This window comes from Lipotes vexillifer, unplaced genomic scaffold, assembly GCF_000442215.2.
Source record: "Lipotes vexillifer unplaced genomic scaffold, Lipotes_vexillifer_v1.1 scaffold961, whole genome shotgun sequence".
Lineage (NCBI taxonomy): Eukaryota > Metazoa > Chordata > Mammalia > Artiodactyla > Lipotidae > Lipotes > Lipotes vexillifer.
Genome location: NW_006776468.1, coordinates 945,612 through 962,420, shown reverse-complemented (window position 1 = coordinate 962,420; position 16,809 = coordinate 945,612). Strand labels below are relative to the sequence as shown.

Sequence of the window (16,809 nt, the reverse complement as noted above, 5' to 3'; positions counted from 1 at the left end):
CACACCCCTGTACAATTCGTTATTAAGTTGAGTCTGTGACTCTTAACACTTCTCAATCCTTCCCATCATCTCTTCCTCTACTCCTGTCACCTTCATACTTTGCTGTACTAGGAAACTGGTCTCCTAATAGTCTCCTAGTTGTTTATAACCCTGAAATACATCCTTCAAACTGCTACCAGACTTGTAAACTAATGGTTGGATCATGTTAACTCTGCATGAGAGATGGATTCCCATCCCTAAAGAATAAAATTCAATCTCCTTTAAAAATACTCCACAATCTGGCTCTTACCTACTTTGCCAGACATCTCTTTCCCCAAAGAAAGGTCCTCTCATTCCCTAGCACTAATGCTGAACTATTTGCAGATCTCTTTTTCATGTTTTTCTTGTCTTGGTGTTCATTCAGCATTCTGTTCCTGGAATCACCCATTTTCCAGCTTTGGAATTCATCATTAAGGACTCTTCTTAGTCTCCTCTAATGAAACCTTTTCTGATAGCACTTCGCTTTCTAGTGGAATTGACTATTCCTTCCGTAGTACTCCTTCTTCCCTAATGTGAATTTTTATCATAGTCCCTATAATCTTTTTTTTTTTTTTTTGGATGTGGACCATTTTTGAAGTCTTTATTGAATTTGTTACAATATTGCTTCTGTTTTATGTTTTGGCTTTTTGGCCGTGAGGCATGTGGGATCTTAGCTCCCTGACCAGGGATCAAACCTACACCCCCTGCATTGGAAGGTGAGGTCTTAACCACTGGACTGCCAGGGAAGTCCCCGCATAACCTTTTATTATACTTACTTGTCTACAAGTTTATCTTTGTAGTAAGACTGTGACCCTTGTGAGGATAAGGATTCTTCTTAATTGCCTTTGTATTCCTAGCACATGGTGTGCCTCTGCCCTAAAGCAGTCTCATTAGAAATGCTATGAATACTCACATTTCACTGACCAGATTATGCTCCTTAAATCTGAGAAAAGTGATTCACTTTCTTCTTCATTCAGCTTTCTGTGCCTCCTTAGTTGGCATACATATCCTACAGGAAGATGAGAACTTGCACACTTACTCTGTTTATTTAAAAAAAAAAATTTTTAATCCTCTTATATTAAAGGAAATGAAAGCCAAGAGAGCCTGAGATTGATTTTGCATTTCAACATCGTCTGTTTATTTGTTAATTCTGAATACAGTGTTAGAGTGCTGCTGATATATAGTTATCAGTATTTGATAGGTTCCATGGTGAATGCTACTTTGCACAAAGTGCTGAAATGATTAGTTTTCTGTATCAACCATTAATACCCCTTTTTTCCTAGCCTTCTTTGAATCCAGAAGCTGGCAAACAGAATCAGCCATGCAGACCTATTGGGACCCCTTCTGGAGTGTGGGGTAGGTAGATTTTGCCATTTTTAAAGGCACAACTTTAAATTTTTCTTAGCAGGGAGAGGAGAAAAAAATTCTTTATCTGTTTTTTTTTTCGTTTGTTTCTTTATCTCTGGTTTCTCATCTCATCCATTTGCACATGGTAACTAACTCTGCCTAGCTCTTACTCTGCCCCCCAGAATACCATTGAGATGTAATGGTAGTAGAGTCAGAATACAGACAATTGAGAGCTTGTAGAGCCCTGAATTTGAAAGCAGATTTTAAGCAAAGGGAGAATAATATAATATGCTCATAAGAAGTAATTTTTTAGAACTAATTTTTAATGTTGCTAATTTGCTTATAACAATTAAATTGAATTTTAATGTATTATAGTTGTCTCCTTAATATTTGGTAGACATCTATATTCTAACCATTCTTTCATATTACTAAATACTCTTCTAAAGTGTTCTTTGAAAGGCTAAATAATACCACGTCCCAGAGAACATTTTGTTCAACCAGGTTCCGTTAGCTGAGTGGGGTGTTGTTTTTGGTTTTGGCGATTATCAATCATGTCTATTGTATAGGGCAGGGGGAAACCTATAAATGCACACATTTATATGTATATGTTCCTAATAACTAGGCTTATAAAAAGTTAGTAGAGGGCTTCCCTGGTGGCACAGTGGTTGAGAGTCCGCCTGCCGATGCAGGGGACATGGGTTCGTGCCCCGGACCGGGAAGATCCCACGTGCCACAGAGCCTGCGCGTCCGGAGCCTGTGCTCCACAACAGTGAGAGGCCCGTGTATCACAAAAAAAAAAAAAAGTTAGTAGAAAAATCAGTGTATTTCAAACCAAACCTGATCCTGTGGCATTGGGATCTTTGGCATTTACAAATTGTACTCTCCTAGTTCCTACATTAGATATGTTCAGTAGCCAGGCATTTTATTAGGAAGGCTTTAGTGTATCTAAATACTGGGTTTGGATCTTGAGTTACAGGATTAAGGGCAATTGCTGTACCATTTCCCCTTTGTTAATGTATAGCTTTGCTCCAGTTTGCCTCATCAGAAGGTCCCATAGCAGACTCCTTTCTCCAATTTCCTCATCTCTCTGTGTTCTCATGCTGACAGGAGTAGCTACCCTTGGATATATTCTTGTTTGGTCTATGCCTGAGTGATCACAACATGCATGAGACATGCTGTACCCCTGAAAGACTTCTAACATCTTTGGGCTTTTTGGTTGATTATGAATTTAGAATCAAGTGTTTTCTTATGTTGCCTTTTTTCCTACAGTTCTTGGATAAGTGTCACTTTTGAGAGTGTCTGTTAAGTGCACACCAGGAAATGTTTGTCACTTAGTCTCAACTGTCAGCTCTTTATTCAAAGTGAGGCCTTTGTTTGAACTATGCTTCATGTTAACCAATAGGTTTGACATTTCTTTTGTCTCTCCACTATTGTATTTCACAGAAAACCCACCTAGTGCCAAGCAGCCCTCCAAAATGCTAGTCATCAAAAAAGTTTCCAAAGAAGATCCTACTGCTGCCTTCTCTGCTGCATTCACCTCACCAGGATCTCACCATGCAAACGGAAACAAATTGTCAACCATGGTTCCAAGTGTCTATAAGAACCTGGTTCCTAAGCCTGTACCACCTCCATCCAAGGTATGATTTGGAATCAGTGTAAGAACCTTACACAGCAGAGGTGGGAGAATAAATAAGAAAAAAATTCAGTAAATTTATTTTTTCCTGTTGAGTCACTCACCAGATATTCATTTGGTGCCATTAAGCTATATGTATAGTATTTTACTGTCTCCAAACTCCCTTCTGCTGCCAACTACATTTTTAGTAGGCCTCTCATACTCATTAGTTTCATCTCATAAACCTGCTTCTCTTGATTTGCTGTTTCATTAATAACACCAACATTCATCTGGTCACGTAGCTGAGTATCATGACTGCTGCTTTCTTCCTCCTCCTTACTCATTCCCCTCTCGCAAGCAGTTATAAAATCCCCATCAGTTTTTTCCTCTATGATATGCCCTTGTCATCTCACATTTACTGTTGTAGTGTACCCTTCTATTTCCTCATTTCTCTGTATTTTATCTTCCACAGAACTGCCAGAATGATTATCCTAAAACAGTTTGAATATATCACATCCCCTCCCATTAAGTCCCTTAAGTGATTCCAAACCATCTATATAGCAGGGGTTGGTAAACTTTATCTGTAAAGAGTCAGATGATAGATATTTTAGGCTTTGTTGGTCACATATGACATATGGTCTTTTTGTAATATATTCTTTTTCTTTTCTTTTTTTTTTTCAACATTTAAAAATGTAAAAAACATTATTAGCTCATGGGCCATACAAAAATAGGCCTCAGGCCAGTTTTGGCCCCAGGGTCATGACTTAGCAACCCCTGATGTTGTAATACAGTGTCCAGACTCCTGAGCCTAATCTGTCTTTTACTGCCCTTTCTTTTCTTACCTGGTAGATTTTCCTTCATGTTTATGTCATACTCTCTGTGAATCCTTTTCTATCACATACATCTAAAGATCTAATTAAGCCTTGTATCTGATTGAATAGCACTCTGTCTCTAATCACAATATTTATTGCATCTATTTCTTCATTTGGTTGTAATCTCCTTAAAGGCTTCAGGTCTTTTTCATATTTGTATCCCTAGCACCCTCACAAAAGCACACAATAATTGCTTGAATGATTTCCAGCCACTGTAAGGAAACAATTAGATTTACTGTGTTATTGAGAGAAAAAAACAGTGAGCATTAATTCACTTTTCTGTATGTGCAAGCACTTGTTTGGTACTTAAGGGCAACACAAAGTACAACATTGGTCCTCACCCTCCATGGGCTAAAAGTCTAATAGGGATGACAAGATATAACAATATAAGGTCATGTGATTGTGTATGAAATAAAATAACTAATCCTAAAAACAAATCTTAAACAGATTTGGAATAACTAAATTAATTAAACACTTTATTTATTTACACAGTTCAGAGGAGCAAGGATCAGCTTAGACTATGACCATCAAGGGAAATTTTACTGAAAAACTAATTTGAACAGATCTTTGGAGGATGGTCCAGATTTGGATAGTCAGGGAAAGTCTGGAGAGTATTACAGGTTAGAAGAGGTGGTTAAATAAAATGTTCTGAAAATAGAAAACACTGGGCATATATGAGGGATACGGAATGAACCATTCTGATTACCTGGTAGCACTGGAAAAATACCGGGACTGAGGGGCATTATCCTAGTGTTAATGAAGCTTTCAGGGTAGATAAGAGGTTAGAAGAAGAGTAAAGAATGGGACAATAAGACTTGGGGAAATACTTAATATTTCATAAATATTAGGAAAATAACAACATAGTCAACAGGATTAAATTGTAATTCAGACATAGAAAAAATCGTATGCTATAACACTTCTGGGTGAGTGAATTTAAGATGGCAGCTGGGATTGTCAGCACTTGTCAATTGCTGCCAATCGGTTGAGGGAAATAACTGAAAAGAGGGGATTTGGACCTTAGCAGTTGGAAAGTTTTTGGTGACCTTTGAGTTGAGATTTTAGGAAAGTAGTGTAAGGCTGAAAAACAAGATTTCAGAGGATTCTGGAATTATGTGAGTGGAAGTGGAAGTAGTGGCACCTTTGAGACTTGACAGTAAAAGGAAACAGAATATAGGTGGTGGTAAAGTTAAGTGAAAGGGTGAAGAAAATCTGTAGGAAGAAGTCACTGGGGACAACTTGAAATATACTTGAAAGGTCATTAAAGGATCATGGCCCAAGAAGAAATGAATGGGAATAAGCTGATTGACAAATAGAATTATTTTTGAAAGGGGTTTAGGATACTTGTTCCTCTGATGTAGAAGGAAAAGAATACGAATTCAGTCAAGAGAGCAACTCCTATAAAGAAAGAAACTGGAGCTTCCCTGGTGGCTCAGCGGTTGAGAGTCTGCCTGCCGATGCAGGGGACACGGGTCCAGGAAGATCCCACATGCCACGGAGCGGCTGGGCCCGTGAGCCATGCATGGCCACTGAGCCTGCGCGTCTGGAGCCTGTGCTCCGCAACAGGAGAGGCCACAACAGTGAGAGGCCCGCGTAACGCAAAAAAAAAAAAGAAAGAAAGTGTGGCATGGAAATTAACAGCAGGGCTTTGAAGTAGACAGATGACATTTTGCTCCTTCTTTGTGATACAACCTTGGACAAGTTTCTAACATTCTGAATCTCAATTTCATCATATAAAATGGAGGTAGTAGTGCCTGTCTTTTAAGGGTTTTTTGAGGAGTAAATGAGGTACTTGTAAATGGTAACAAATGGTAGCTATTATTATCAGCATAGCAGCATACCTTTTGTTTGTTCCATTCCTTTAGAGTTTATAAAGTTTTCGTAAGTGTTAACTTCATGTGAAATGTCTGCAAGCATTCTGTTAGGCAACAGAAGAAGAGTATAATAATGAGTGAGACAGGGCTTCCCTGTTGGCGCAGTGGTTGAGAGTCCGCCTGCCGATGCAGGGGACACGGGTTTGTGCCCCGGTCTGGGAAGATCCCACATGCCATGGAGCGGCTGGGGCCACGAGCCATGGCCGCTGAGCCTGTGCGTCCGGAGACTGTGCTCTGCAACGGGAGAGGCCACAACAGTTAGAGGCCCGTGTACCACAAAAAAATAAAAATAAAAAATAATGAGTGAGACAAAGTCATATCCTCAAGGATCTTAGAAGTCTTTTGGGGAAGAAGAAGTGACGAGGATAAAAGTCGTAACACAGAGTTTAAGATCAGTTTAGCCCTGTTGTGTAGAACTGAGTTGAGGATAGGAAAACTAAAGTCTGCTGTTAACTATCCTTGCAAAAGGTAGTGAAGCCTGAACAGGGATGATGCAAGTGAGCAGAGAAGGGAGGTAGTGATGGCACACAGTGGGAAGTAAATCAGAGGAGGAAAACAGGACACTGAGCATTCATCCCCAGGAAACTGGGATAACTGTGGAACCATTTCACTGAAGTTAGAGAAGAGAGAAAGCAGAGTTTTCAGGAAAAGTTGATGAGAGTGGTTCTCGGACCCTTGAATGTGAGATGTTAGAGGAAGGCAGAGATGAGGTAACTAGTAGGCAGGTGTGGATTTATCCATTCATTCATTTTGTCTACGTGTTCAACAGTTATTAAACATCGAATATTTGTGTATTTAAAAGCTATATGCCACTAGTCAGAAAAATAATCTCAAAGAGTTGCTGTGTAGTGAAGAGACACATATAAAAAATAATTGTACTGCCCTGCCTGGAGAGGGTCCTCAGAGCCTTTACAGATGAGGTCATATTTGAACTGGGTTTTGAAGTGGCAAAGGAAAGAGAACTACCATTCGTTGACATCTTACTATGTTCCAGGACATTCACTAGGCCTTTTACATATAACATTTACCTTAATCCTAGGATGTAGAAAATTATGTAATATATGAGGTTACATTGCTAATAAAATTATGGAGTTTGGGACTGTAAAACAAGGTTTGTCTAACTTCAGCTAGGGCTCTTTCCACTGCCCCAGAATGCTTCCCATCTTGAAGCATAAAAAGGAGAGAGGAGGATGAGAATTCTGGTTTTAGAGTCAGACTTCATGCCACTCTAAGTACTTGGAATATAGTACTGACATATCCTAAACTAGTCAACAAATGGTAGTTTTAAAACAGTAGGAGATGGACTTCCCTGGTGGTCCAGTGGTTGGGAATCCGCCTTCCAATGCAGGGGATGTGGGTTTGATCCATGGTTGGGGAACTAAGATCCCACATGCCACAGGGCAACTAAGCCCACACGCAGCAACTAGAGAGAAGCCTGCGCACCGCAACGAAGACCCAGAGCAGCCAAAAGAAAAAAAAAAAACAGTAGGAGTTTGTTAGGGAGCAAGTAGGTGGGGCGTTCCAGGCAGAGGAACTCTTTGTTACCAAAAAAAAGAGGGGGGCAGCTTCCTTGGTGCACAGTGGTTAAGAATCCGCCTGCCAATGCAGGGGACACGGGTTCGAGCCCTGGTCTGGGAAGATCCCACATGCCACGGAGCAACAAAGCCTGTGCGCCAGAACTACTGAGGCTGCGCTCTAGAGCCTGTGAGCCACGACTACTGAGCCCGCATGCCACAACTACTGAAACTCACATGCCTAGAGCCCATGCTCTGCAACAGGAGAAGCCACCGCAGTGAGAAGCCTGCACACTGCATGGAAGAGTAGCCCCCGCTCACCACAACTAGAGAAAGCCCACACGCAGCAATGAAGACCCAGCACAGCCAAAAATAAATTAAATTAAATTAAATTAAATTAATTTTTAAAAAAAAGAAGGCAAGGGACTTCCCTGGTGGCGCAGTGGTTAAGAAACCGCCTGCCAATGCAGGGGACACGGGTTCGAGCCCTGGTCCGGGAAGATCCCACATGCCGCGGAGCAACTAAGCCCGCGAGCCTACTGAGCCCGGGTCCCACAACTCCTGAAGCCTGCGCGCCTAGAGCCCGTGCTCCGCAACAGGAGAAGCCACTGCAATGAAAAGCCCACGCACCGCAACGAAGATTAGCCCCCGCTTGCCGCAACTAGAGAAAAGCCCGCGCGCAGTAAAATAAATTAATTAATTAATTAAAAAAAAAAAAAGAAGGCAAAATATGCCATGTCTGGGAAAAGACAAGTGGATGGCTGGTAGTTGGGAAGTGGTGGGGAGAAGTAAGACTAAAGCCAAATGATGGAGGTCTTTATAAAAGCTCAGGTGAGAGTTTAGGGGTCACATTAGCTCCATGATTTTAACAATTTGAATGATTAAACAATTACAAATAACTAGTTTTTCTAATGAAGTTCACCTAGGAACAGATTGCAGTAGAAGAGCACTGAGTAGGCCTACATCCACTGAATAGACGGAAAGGAATTCAGGAGGCAAGAAGAGAATGAAGCATCAGGGAATTGAGAAGGGAAGGAAGGACAAGGTTCAGAAAAGATAGGTAACAAGTAATCTCTCCTACAAAAACATATTTTAAAGCTGACCATTGAATGTAATATGAAGACAAGATTTTTGCTTATTTATTGAAAGAGCTGTTTCATTAAAATGGGGATAGAGTTGAGTGTTGCAGGGAATTAAATAGTAAGAATGAACAAGTGAAAGACAGCAGGTACTGAATTATGCAGAAAAGTTTGGAAATAAAAGGATTGTAGTAAAAGGGAAAATATATCTTGGTTTTTTTCTCCTTCGCTTCAGTAAGGTGGCTTAGCATGTTTGTAGATAAAATGGAAGAACTTACTAGAGAGAAAGAGATTAAAGATACAAAAGAGAAATAATTGATAAATTCATAAAGGAATGAGAACAAATGGATGTAGAATGGTAGAAAGGGAGGGGGACCTATCAAAGGAACTTGAGATGCAAAGGAGAGAATTGGGGAGAGTTTGGATCCAGTGACGAAATTTTTTTTTTTAATAACTTTATTTTATTTTTTAATTTATTTTTGGCTGCATTGGGTCTTCATTGCTGCCCGTGGGCCTTCTCTAGTTGCAGCAGGAAGGCTACTCTTCTTTGCGTTGCGCGGGCTTCTCATTGCAGTGGCTTCTCTTGTCGCGGAGCACAGGCTCTAGGCGCGCTGACTTCAGTAGTTGTGGCTCACAGGCTAAAGAGCGCAGGCTCAGTAGTTGTGGCACACGGGCTTAGTTGCTCCATCGCATGTGGGATCTTCCCAGGCCAGGGATCGAACCCACGTACCCCGCATTGGCAGGCGGATTCTTAACCACTGCGCCACCAGGGAAGCCCCGGATCCAGTGACTTCTGACGTCAGTCCAGTAGGAAAAGATGATCATTTGAGGTGGAGAGTTGAGGTTGATTTGGAGTTGGGAGAAAAGGAGAAGATATTTTAAAAAGAAAACAGCAGCTGATATTTGATTCACTATAGTGAATTCCTTTTTTTTCCTTCCTTTATTGATTGACTGAAGTGTGGTTGATGTACAATATATGTTACAGGTGTACAATATAGTGATTCATAATTTTTAAAGGTTATACTCCATTATTCCTCATGTTGTACAATATATCCTTGTAGCTTATTTTATACATAATAGTTTGTGCCTCACCTCAGTGGATTTCTACATATATAATTCCTCTAATAAAGGGGATACAGGGCATAATGGTTTTCTCTAGTGAGCAGCCAAATACTATATAATATAGTGTTTGAATTACTGAAAATTAAGTTGGAATAAAGTTGGATAGAGATGTCAGTATCCTGTTGCACGTAACACTGTCTGGTAAAACTATCGTACTACTGTGGCAGACACTCACCTGTTTCTGTGCCCTGAGGTGGTAATATTAAAAGACAAGGCATCTGGTGACCCTGTGTAACTCTGGGAAACTATTGTCTTTGATATTTAGCCTGAATAAGCAGTCATCTTTAGATTTTCATCAGTGCAAGAAAAAAATTAATTTCCATTCCAGTTAGGTCGTTGTCTCTTTTATCTGCTGGCATGCTCTTTTTGGAGGCATTGTGGAAAACAGTATTGTATCCTAGTTGAGTAACCTCAGACAAATTACATAACTTTCTTAATGTCAGTGTAATTCTCTATAAAAATTTGACATATTTATACCTGATTGGGTTAAGAATTAAATAAAATAGATCAAGCATCTGGTACATAGTAGATAACTCTGTTAAGTTTATTCCTTTCTTTAGCCTGTATTATCTTCTTTAATAACAAGAAAGAAATCCTTTTCACTCAGACCCTTCCTTTGTCCTAGAGATCTCTTGGTTCTAATTGTTTCATTTTGGAAAAACAGACTTTTTTACTTTCTTTAGCCTCACTTCATTGATGTGCCTCAGACAAGAGTGACTGACTCAGGAAAAATGGAGTATTCCATCTACACTATGCTGCCATCATAGTTGGGGTCAGGGCCAGAGTGACAGAATGGGCCCAGACACCACAAGACTGAGCAAAAGAAGGACCTCTGGACTAAACCAGGATTGTCCAGCCATTTATATTGCCCACCCTGGCCTGTAACTAGCCTCCTGCCATCAGTGTTCCTAGAAAACATCATTTTTCTGATGTGCTCTTTGGAGGCAGGGGTGGAGGGTTGTCAGGATTACATCAGAGGTTAACAAACAGCACACTATAAAAGAAAACATTTGGGGGGGGTCACATAAGTTTAGAAAATGCTATGTAGTATATCTGCCTCTCAATTCACATATATAGTTAAGTGCTTTGAGAAACAGCACAGTAAAAGAAACCTGTTGTCGAACTATATTCAGCCTAGCATCTCCCAGGCTTATTGGACTAGGGCTCTGTTTTTGAGAAATACCTGTTAATATCCCATGGCTTTTCTGGTTCCTGTCTGCCTTTTTCCTTCAAGATTATATACCTCCCAATCGTGTTGAAACAGGTGAACTCTTGGAATTCATGTTTGCACATAACATTTCATTCCTTGTGATCTTACAGGCTGAGCTTCTGTCTGCATGCTGTTCTGACTGATTTGTTCTCTCTTCCCATGTAGCCCAGTGCGTGGAAAGCTAACAGAATGGAACACAAATCAGGATCCCTTTCCTCTAGCCGGGAGTCTGCTTTTAGCAGTCCAATCTCTGTTACCAAACCAGTAGTACTGGCTGGTGGTATAGTTTTAAGCTCTCCCAAAGAGGTGAGTGAGAATAAAGCTAAGCAGCCTTTTCTAAAGTTGCCATTTCCCATTTACTTAAACTGAGGTAAGTGTTGTGACATGTACAGCTCTAACTCCATTTCCTTTGTAGTTATGCTTAGCTCAAAGTCATTTTTTTTTACTGGTGATTCCCATTAGCATCCAAAGATGGGCAGTAGCTAGGTGGGGTCATTGCCCTTTGGTAAACCAGGGTTGGCCTATGTTTGACTGGCGTTATGCTGGCATCTGGAGAAAGATCGGAGAGGTACTATTTAAACCATCTGGTTTTAACTGTAAGAACTCAGCAGAGCTGAAGTCTGTTTAAATGAAAAGGATAGTTTATTTTTGGTAAAAGAGTGATAAATAGGCTACCAGATTCTGGAAAGCCGTACCATGTAGAAGTGACTTCAAGAATCCCAGTACTTACTCTTTGCTGTCAAGAGCAACCTATTTGTGGTATTTGCCCAGAGCCCCGCCAGCACCACTCCTCCAATTGAGATCAGCTCCTCTCGTCTGACCAAGTTGACCCGCCGAACTACTGACAGGAAGAGCGAGTTCCTGAAGACTCTGAAGGATGACCGGAATGGAGACTTCTCAGAGAGCAGAGACTGTGAGAAGCTGGAGGATGTAAGAGCAAAGGGTTTTTCTGGGGCAACCTAAGTGTTTTTCTATGTTATACATGTACTTTTTGTTCTTAAGCAAGAAAGATGTGGTACATTTTTAAAATGACAGAGATTTGTCTGGAGGAGTTACAGTCTGTGATAAAGTGAGTTCAGTTCTTTGTTCAGCATATTTCAAATTAGGGCTCATTTCAATGATAGCTGCCTTGGGACTTAGTGCTCTTAAACAGGGCAGCACTGCTTAAGCCTGGAATTGAAGTTGGTAAGAAGTTGGTAAATTATAGAAGCTTTTTAAAGGATTATATATATATATATATATATATTTTTGGCTGCTCCAGGTCTTAGTTGTGGCATGCAAACTCTTAGTTGCAGCATGCAGACTTCTTAGTTGCGGCATGCATGCAGGATCTAGTTCCCTAACCGGGGATTGAACCCGGGCCCCCTGCATTGGGAGCACAGAGTCTTACCCACTGGACCACCAGGGAAGTCCCTTTAAGGATTATATTTAATTCTAATATAAGAAAATCTGATGAACAGAGCAGTAAAAGAAGAGGGTTTCTTTTTGGTATCCTGCGACAGGAAGGTTAGAGTTCCCTGTCCAAGAGGGTAATGGCAGCTCATTCGTATTATCAGGAAACTTGTAAGTTTTGGTCACCTTGGAACTAGGGTAGTTGTGCTCCCATCCACATTCTAGTTAAGGAAAGGACAGAGCCAAAAACCTGAAAAGGGATGTCTGTCCCCTTTTTAAATGCTTTCTTAAAAGCCACCCCTGCAATTTCCACTTACATTTTATTGGCCAACTGTCAAATAGCTACTCCTAGCTGCAAGGGAGCCTAGGAAAGTGAACTTTTTAAAAGCTGAGCGCATTGGTTCCTTAGTCCAAATCAGTAAGGAAGAAGAGAAAATTGATATTGCATAGGCATCTAGTAGCTTCTGCCACAGTTGCCATAACCTGAAGTTAAGATGGTAGCCAGTTAGTATCCTTTGGAAATCTTATTAGCAAGATGAGCAAGTTCTTGTTTTTAAGTGGGAAAAACCTATTGGCTGAGATCCTCTTCTAGAAAGCATTTTCCTGGGTTCTGACTTCTTAATCTCTTAGATTGCTTATCTTGCCCCAAAGGGGTATTAAACCAAATATGTCCTTCCTTTCCTTATTGCAGTCAGAGGACAACAGCACACCTGAACCAAAAGAAAATGGAGAGGAAGGCTGTCATCAGAATGGTCTTGATCTCCCCGTAGAAGACGAAGGGGAGGTCCTCTCTCACTCTTTGGAAGCAGAGCACAGGTAAGTGAGGGTCAGATCACAAAGCACGCTGTGTATGGCCTACAAGGAGTTTCAACATACTTAAGACATTTCAGAGTCCAGTACAGAGAGAAGTGCCCCCAGCACCACACCTTGTTCTCTCTGTGTGCCGCAGGCTGGCCTTTTGCCCACTGGGTATTCCTTTACAGACTCAGCTAGCATTTTCACACCCTCCTCTCCAAGGCATTCTTGTAGTTTAGTTTCAGAGTCAGTTTACGGCTCCAGTTGGAAGGGGTGGGGTGGGGTGAGACCTGTTTCCTGGTGCTGTTGTGGTGGCCCCTTGGCCCCTCCTGGCCCAAGTGAGAAGTTACCACAAGACCCCTTTAGGGGCCCTGGGATTCATGAGGCCCAAAGGTAATGGAGCTTGTTCTTTAAATGAGGACCTTGAACACAGAGCCAGCCAGGCTGTGTGGGCAACTGGATGGCAGATGGGGCCTGCCAAGTACCTTCCTGAAAAGGGGCTCCTGTCCAGAGGAACTTTAAAAGGGGTCAGCAAGATCACAAGGTTATGGAGTCCACAGTGCCATGAAATTAAAAGAGAGCTTAGGTACATGTGGCTATGTGCTAATTTGCTCACAGGAGACAAAGTGAGATTTCTTCCGTTTTCGTCTGTGGGATAGTGTGACTCTATACTGCTACTTCTACCGTCCCTTCTCTGTAGCTCTTACGCTCTCCAAAGAGCAACTGCGGAGATCCTCCATCTAATTCCAAGCACCTAAGTAGTCATAATTAAAGCTTATCCCACTGGGAAGAAAAGAAAAACCCAAGTTTCTTCTCTAACATCTAGGTGGGTACCATTGTCCTTGGGCTGGAAAGTTGTGGACTTCTCACTTATGCTTAAAGGTATATTTTTTTTGCCTGACCTGCCTCTACCAGGTTATTGAAAGCAATGGGATGGCAGGAGTATCCTGAAAATGATGAGAGTTGCCTTCCCCTCACAGAGGATGAGCTCAAAGAGTTCCACATGAAGACAGAGGAGGTATGTCATAAACTTTTGCTGGAGACCAGTTAATGACTAGGAGCGAAAGGAGATATGACAATCATTGCCCTTAGGAAGCCCCAGTTTAGGGTGTGAGAAAGACCTTGAAAAAGAAAAGTTACTTAGTAAGTTGCCATTGTAGAAGTATGGAGGAGCATCTCATTCTGCCCAGGCCAGTGGTGGACACAAAAACCAGGTCAGTAGTTAGCAGATTTCAGAAAGCAGTATGTTATTTCATCCTGGAAGCTGTAACTCCTTATCAGAACCACAAGGCTGTATTCCTGAGGTTATGGGCTAAGCCCTTGGTCTCTGGCTAAGCAGGCTAACCCTCTGCTTCCAGCTCTGTGGTTTACCTCTGGTAGTCCAGCCAGAGCCAAGAAGCCAAATAGCCTATCTGAATTTCTTCAACAAATGCCTGGGTTCTTTCTCTGAGTAAAACACTGCCAGGTCTCTACAAACTTCATGAAACTTACATTCTGGTGGTATATATTTAAAGCATAAATAACAATGGTGTTAAAATCCTATAAAGAAAAGTATAGGTTGACATAAAGACTTTGCTACTCAGAACTCTGTTCCCCTGTCATTGTCATCACCTGAGAACTTGTCGAAATAGGAAATCTCAAACTACCCCAGACATACTGAATCAGTCTGCATTTTAAAGAGATCCTTAGGTGATTAATTGGCACATTACAGTTTGAAAAGCACTGCTGTAAGAAATCTTCAGTCTCTTAGAAGGGTCCCCCTCTACATTCTGCCTAGAATTGAATTGAGGCCTGGCCTTTCCCAGGTCCCATGTGCCAGTATAGTTACTGACGGTTGTCTTTTTCTTTCTTTCCCTTGCCAACCACAGCTGAGAAGAAATGGCTTTGGGAAGAATGGCTTCTTGCAGAGCCGAAGTTCTAGCCTATTCTCCCCTTGGAGAAACACTTGTAAAGCACAGTTTGAGGACTCAGACACGGAAACAAGTAGCAGTGAAACATCTGATGACGATGCCTGGAAGTAGGCGTATAAATGCTTACTGTTAAATCTGACCCAGTAAACTCAGCTTGTGCGTTTAGGGGTTATACAGAAGAGAAATCGTTCTTTTCCTTTTCCTTTTCTTATGTTGTTGTTGAATACTTCATGCACAAGGGAAATAATCATATCCCAAAGAGAGAGCGAGCGATTGGCTTGTTTAGCTTTTGTTGTTCTTCCCTGTTATCTGCTTAATAGAACTTCGTGTGGTGGGAAAGATTTTTAAAACACACACATACACACAGTATATATGGGGCGATGCACAGGTGGGAGCTGGCAGGGCAGAGAGGAGGAGACACTGGTCTGCAGCAGCAGCTTCTACTACCAGCCCTTGGGGCACTCACCCCTGTGCTCAAGCAATCATTGTCAATGACAAAGTGACTATTGAAGTTATAATTGTATTAAATTAATGCTAATAATTTGGATATTTTATTTTATTTCTGGCTGCTCGGGTAACATTAGCCCTTAGCCCAGCATATATGGTTTTTTCACTTTTTTTTTTTTCTTTCTGGGTACAGCTGTAAAATATTTGGATATAGGAAATGTGTTATTCTTGCAGCCTTGATATTCAGGGTGGATTGTAAAATATACATTTTTGTGAGATTTCAAAGATTAAGATTATTTTGATAACATTATTTACAGATTTAAAAGATGTGGTTATCACAAGTCTGTTGAGGGGGAAAACTACTGCATAAAATAACTAACTTGGAATAAATATTTTGCATCAGTTTGGACTGTCTTGTGTAAGAAGTATATTTTCTTTAAAATTAGATGAGTGGATTCTTTTTTAGGGGAAATACTACTTTTAGAGGTCTGAGGGAAATCTGAATTCAGACACACCTGTTTCTCCTTTTAGCAGATATGTTTTTGATGCAGAAAAACCTGTGCAATAAACTACCAGTAATAAAATCAGAAACCCAAGTTTCCTTTCTGAAACTGTTTTTCCCTGCCCATGTATTTACCACTGTGCCTATTTTTTAAGGAAGCCTGTGCCTCAATTTTTCCGCTAAATAAGAACATAGGGTGTCCCGGGCATTGTGCAAGGCCCTGGGAATGCAAGGAGCACCCAGCTCAGTAGGGTTACATAAAAAAATGGAACCTTAGGCCAAGATCTGATGGACAATTAGAAGTTAAACTAAACAACAGATACTGAAACTGGCACTCTTCGGCCAGCCCTACAGCACATGGTCCCTAGTGGATATACAGGCCCGAGATCATGCTCTAATGGGAGACAAGCAAAGGAATAACAGGCCTGACCACTTGTTAGAAGGGTAAAACTAACTTGTAGTGTAGGCTCCAGAAGGGGTAGAGACTAGAGGTAAAGAGCTTAATTGCTAGATTTTAAAGGCTAGGAAGGCAGAGACCTTATGTGCCATAACGTACTGTAGTCTCTCCTGGTAGTAGGGGCTTCTCCTGCTAGTAGTACAAGCAGTCCACATGTAAACTGTGGAAATGGTGATTGAGATAGAACAGAAAGAACTATATCATATTTCATTGAGTATATCTATTTTAAGACATTTTATGTACTAATAAGAAAACTTGCCAGTTATGACACTCCATTAATTGTGAATCCTGATTTCAGTGTTAAAATATGAAAAAGTGTGCATCATAGGATCAATGAAATACTATAAAATGAGCTATAAATTGGAAATGAGAAGTAGGTTGACGTAGAGATATCCTGTATGTTTGGTCTTCGGCTTTGCCACTTAGTAGCTTTCTCAGAAGAAATTTCTAAAAATGTACCTCTTTTCCACTTGGAATTGAGCTGGACAATTGAGATTACATACTTTGAAACACTTTGTAACCTGCTGCTTGTCATAGCTTGGCCTTATATACCTGGGAGCGGGGGCACCACTACCTGCCTTGTTTAGAAACATGGGGCTAGGTCAGAGCTCCTGCCTCTGTTGGATTCATATATTTGGTTGGGGGTGGCAGGGAAATCTGG

The 16,809-nt window shown here is 41.1% G+C and overlaps 1 protein-coding gene and 1 non-coding gene across 2 annotated transcripts in view; one reads left to right on the top strand and one right to left on the bottom strand.

Annotated features, from left to right (window-relative positions):
- Positions 1–15,780, top strand: part of GPBP1L1 (GC-rich promoter binding protein 1 like 1) — a 28,834-nt gene extending 13,054 nt beyond the window's left edge. The window contains exons 5-11 of the mRNA XM_007450374.1: positions 1,302–1,374; positions 2,809–3,002; positions 10,811–10,951; positions 11,417–11,575; positions 12,729–12,853; positions 13,748–13,850; positions 14,701–15,780. Of these exons, the coding sequence (XP_007450436.1) occupies positions 1,302–1,374; positions 2,809–3,002; positions 10,811–10,951; positions 11,417–11,575; positions 12,729–12,853; positions 13,748–13,850; positions 14,701–14,853 (948 nt within the window). The 3' untranslated portion in view covers positions 14,854–15,780. The remainder of the gene's footprint in view (positions 1–1,301; positions 1,375–2,808; positions 3,003–10,810; positions 10,952–11,416; positions 11,576–12,728; positions 12,854–13,747; positions 13,851–14,700) is intronic.
- TRNAG-CCC (transfer RNA glycine (anticodon CCC)) lies at positions 11,981–12,053 on the bottom strand. The gene has a single exon. It is a non-coding gene; the product is annotated as a tRNA-Gly (tRNA).
- Positions 15,781–16,809: the final 1,029 nt, after the last annotated feature.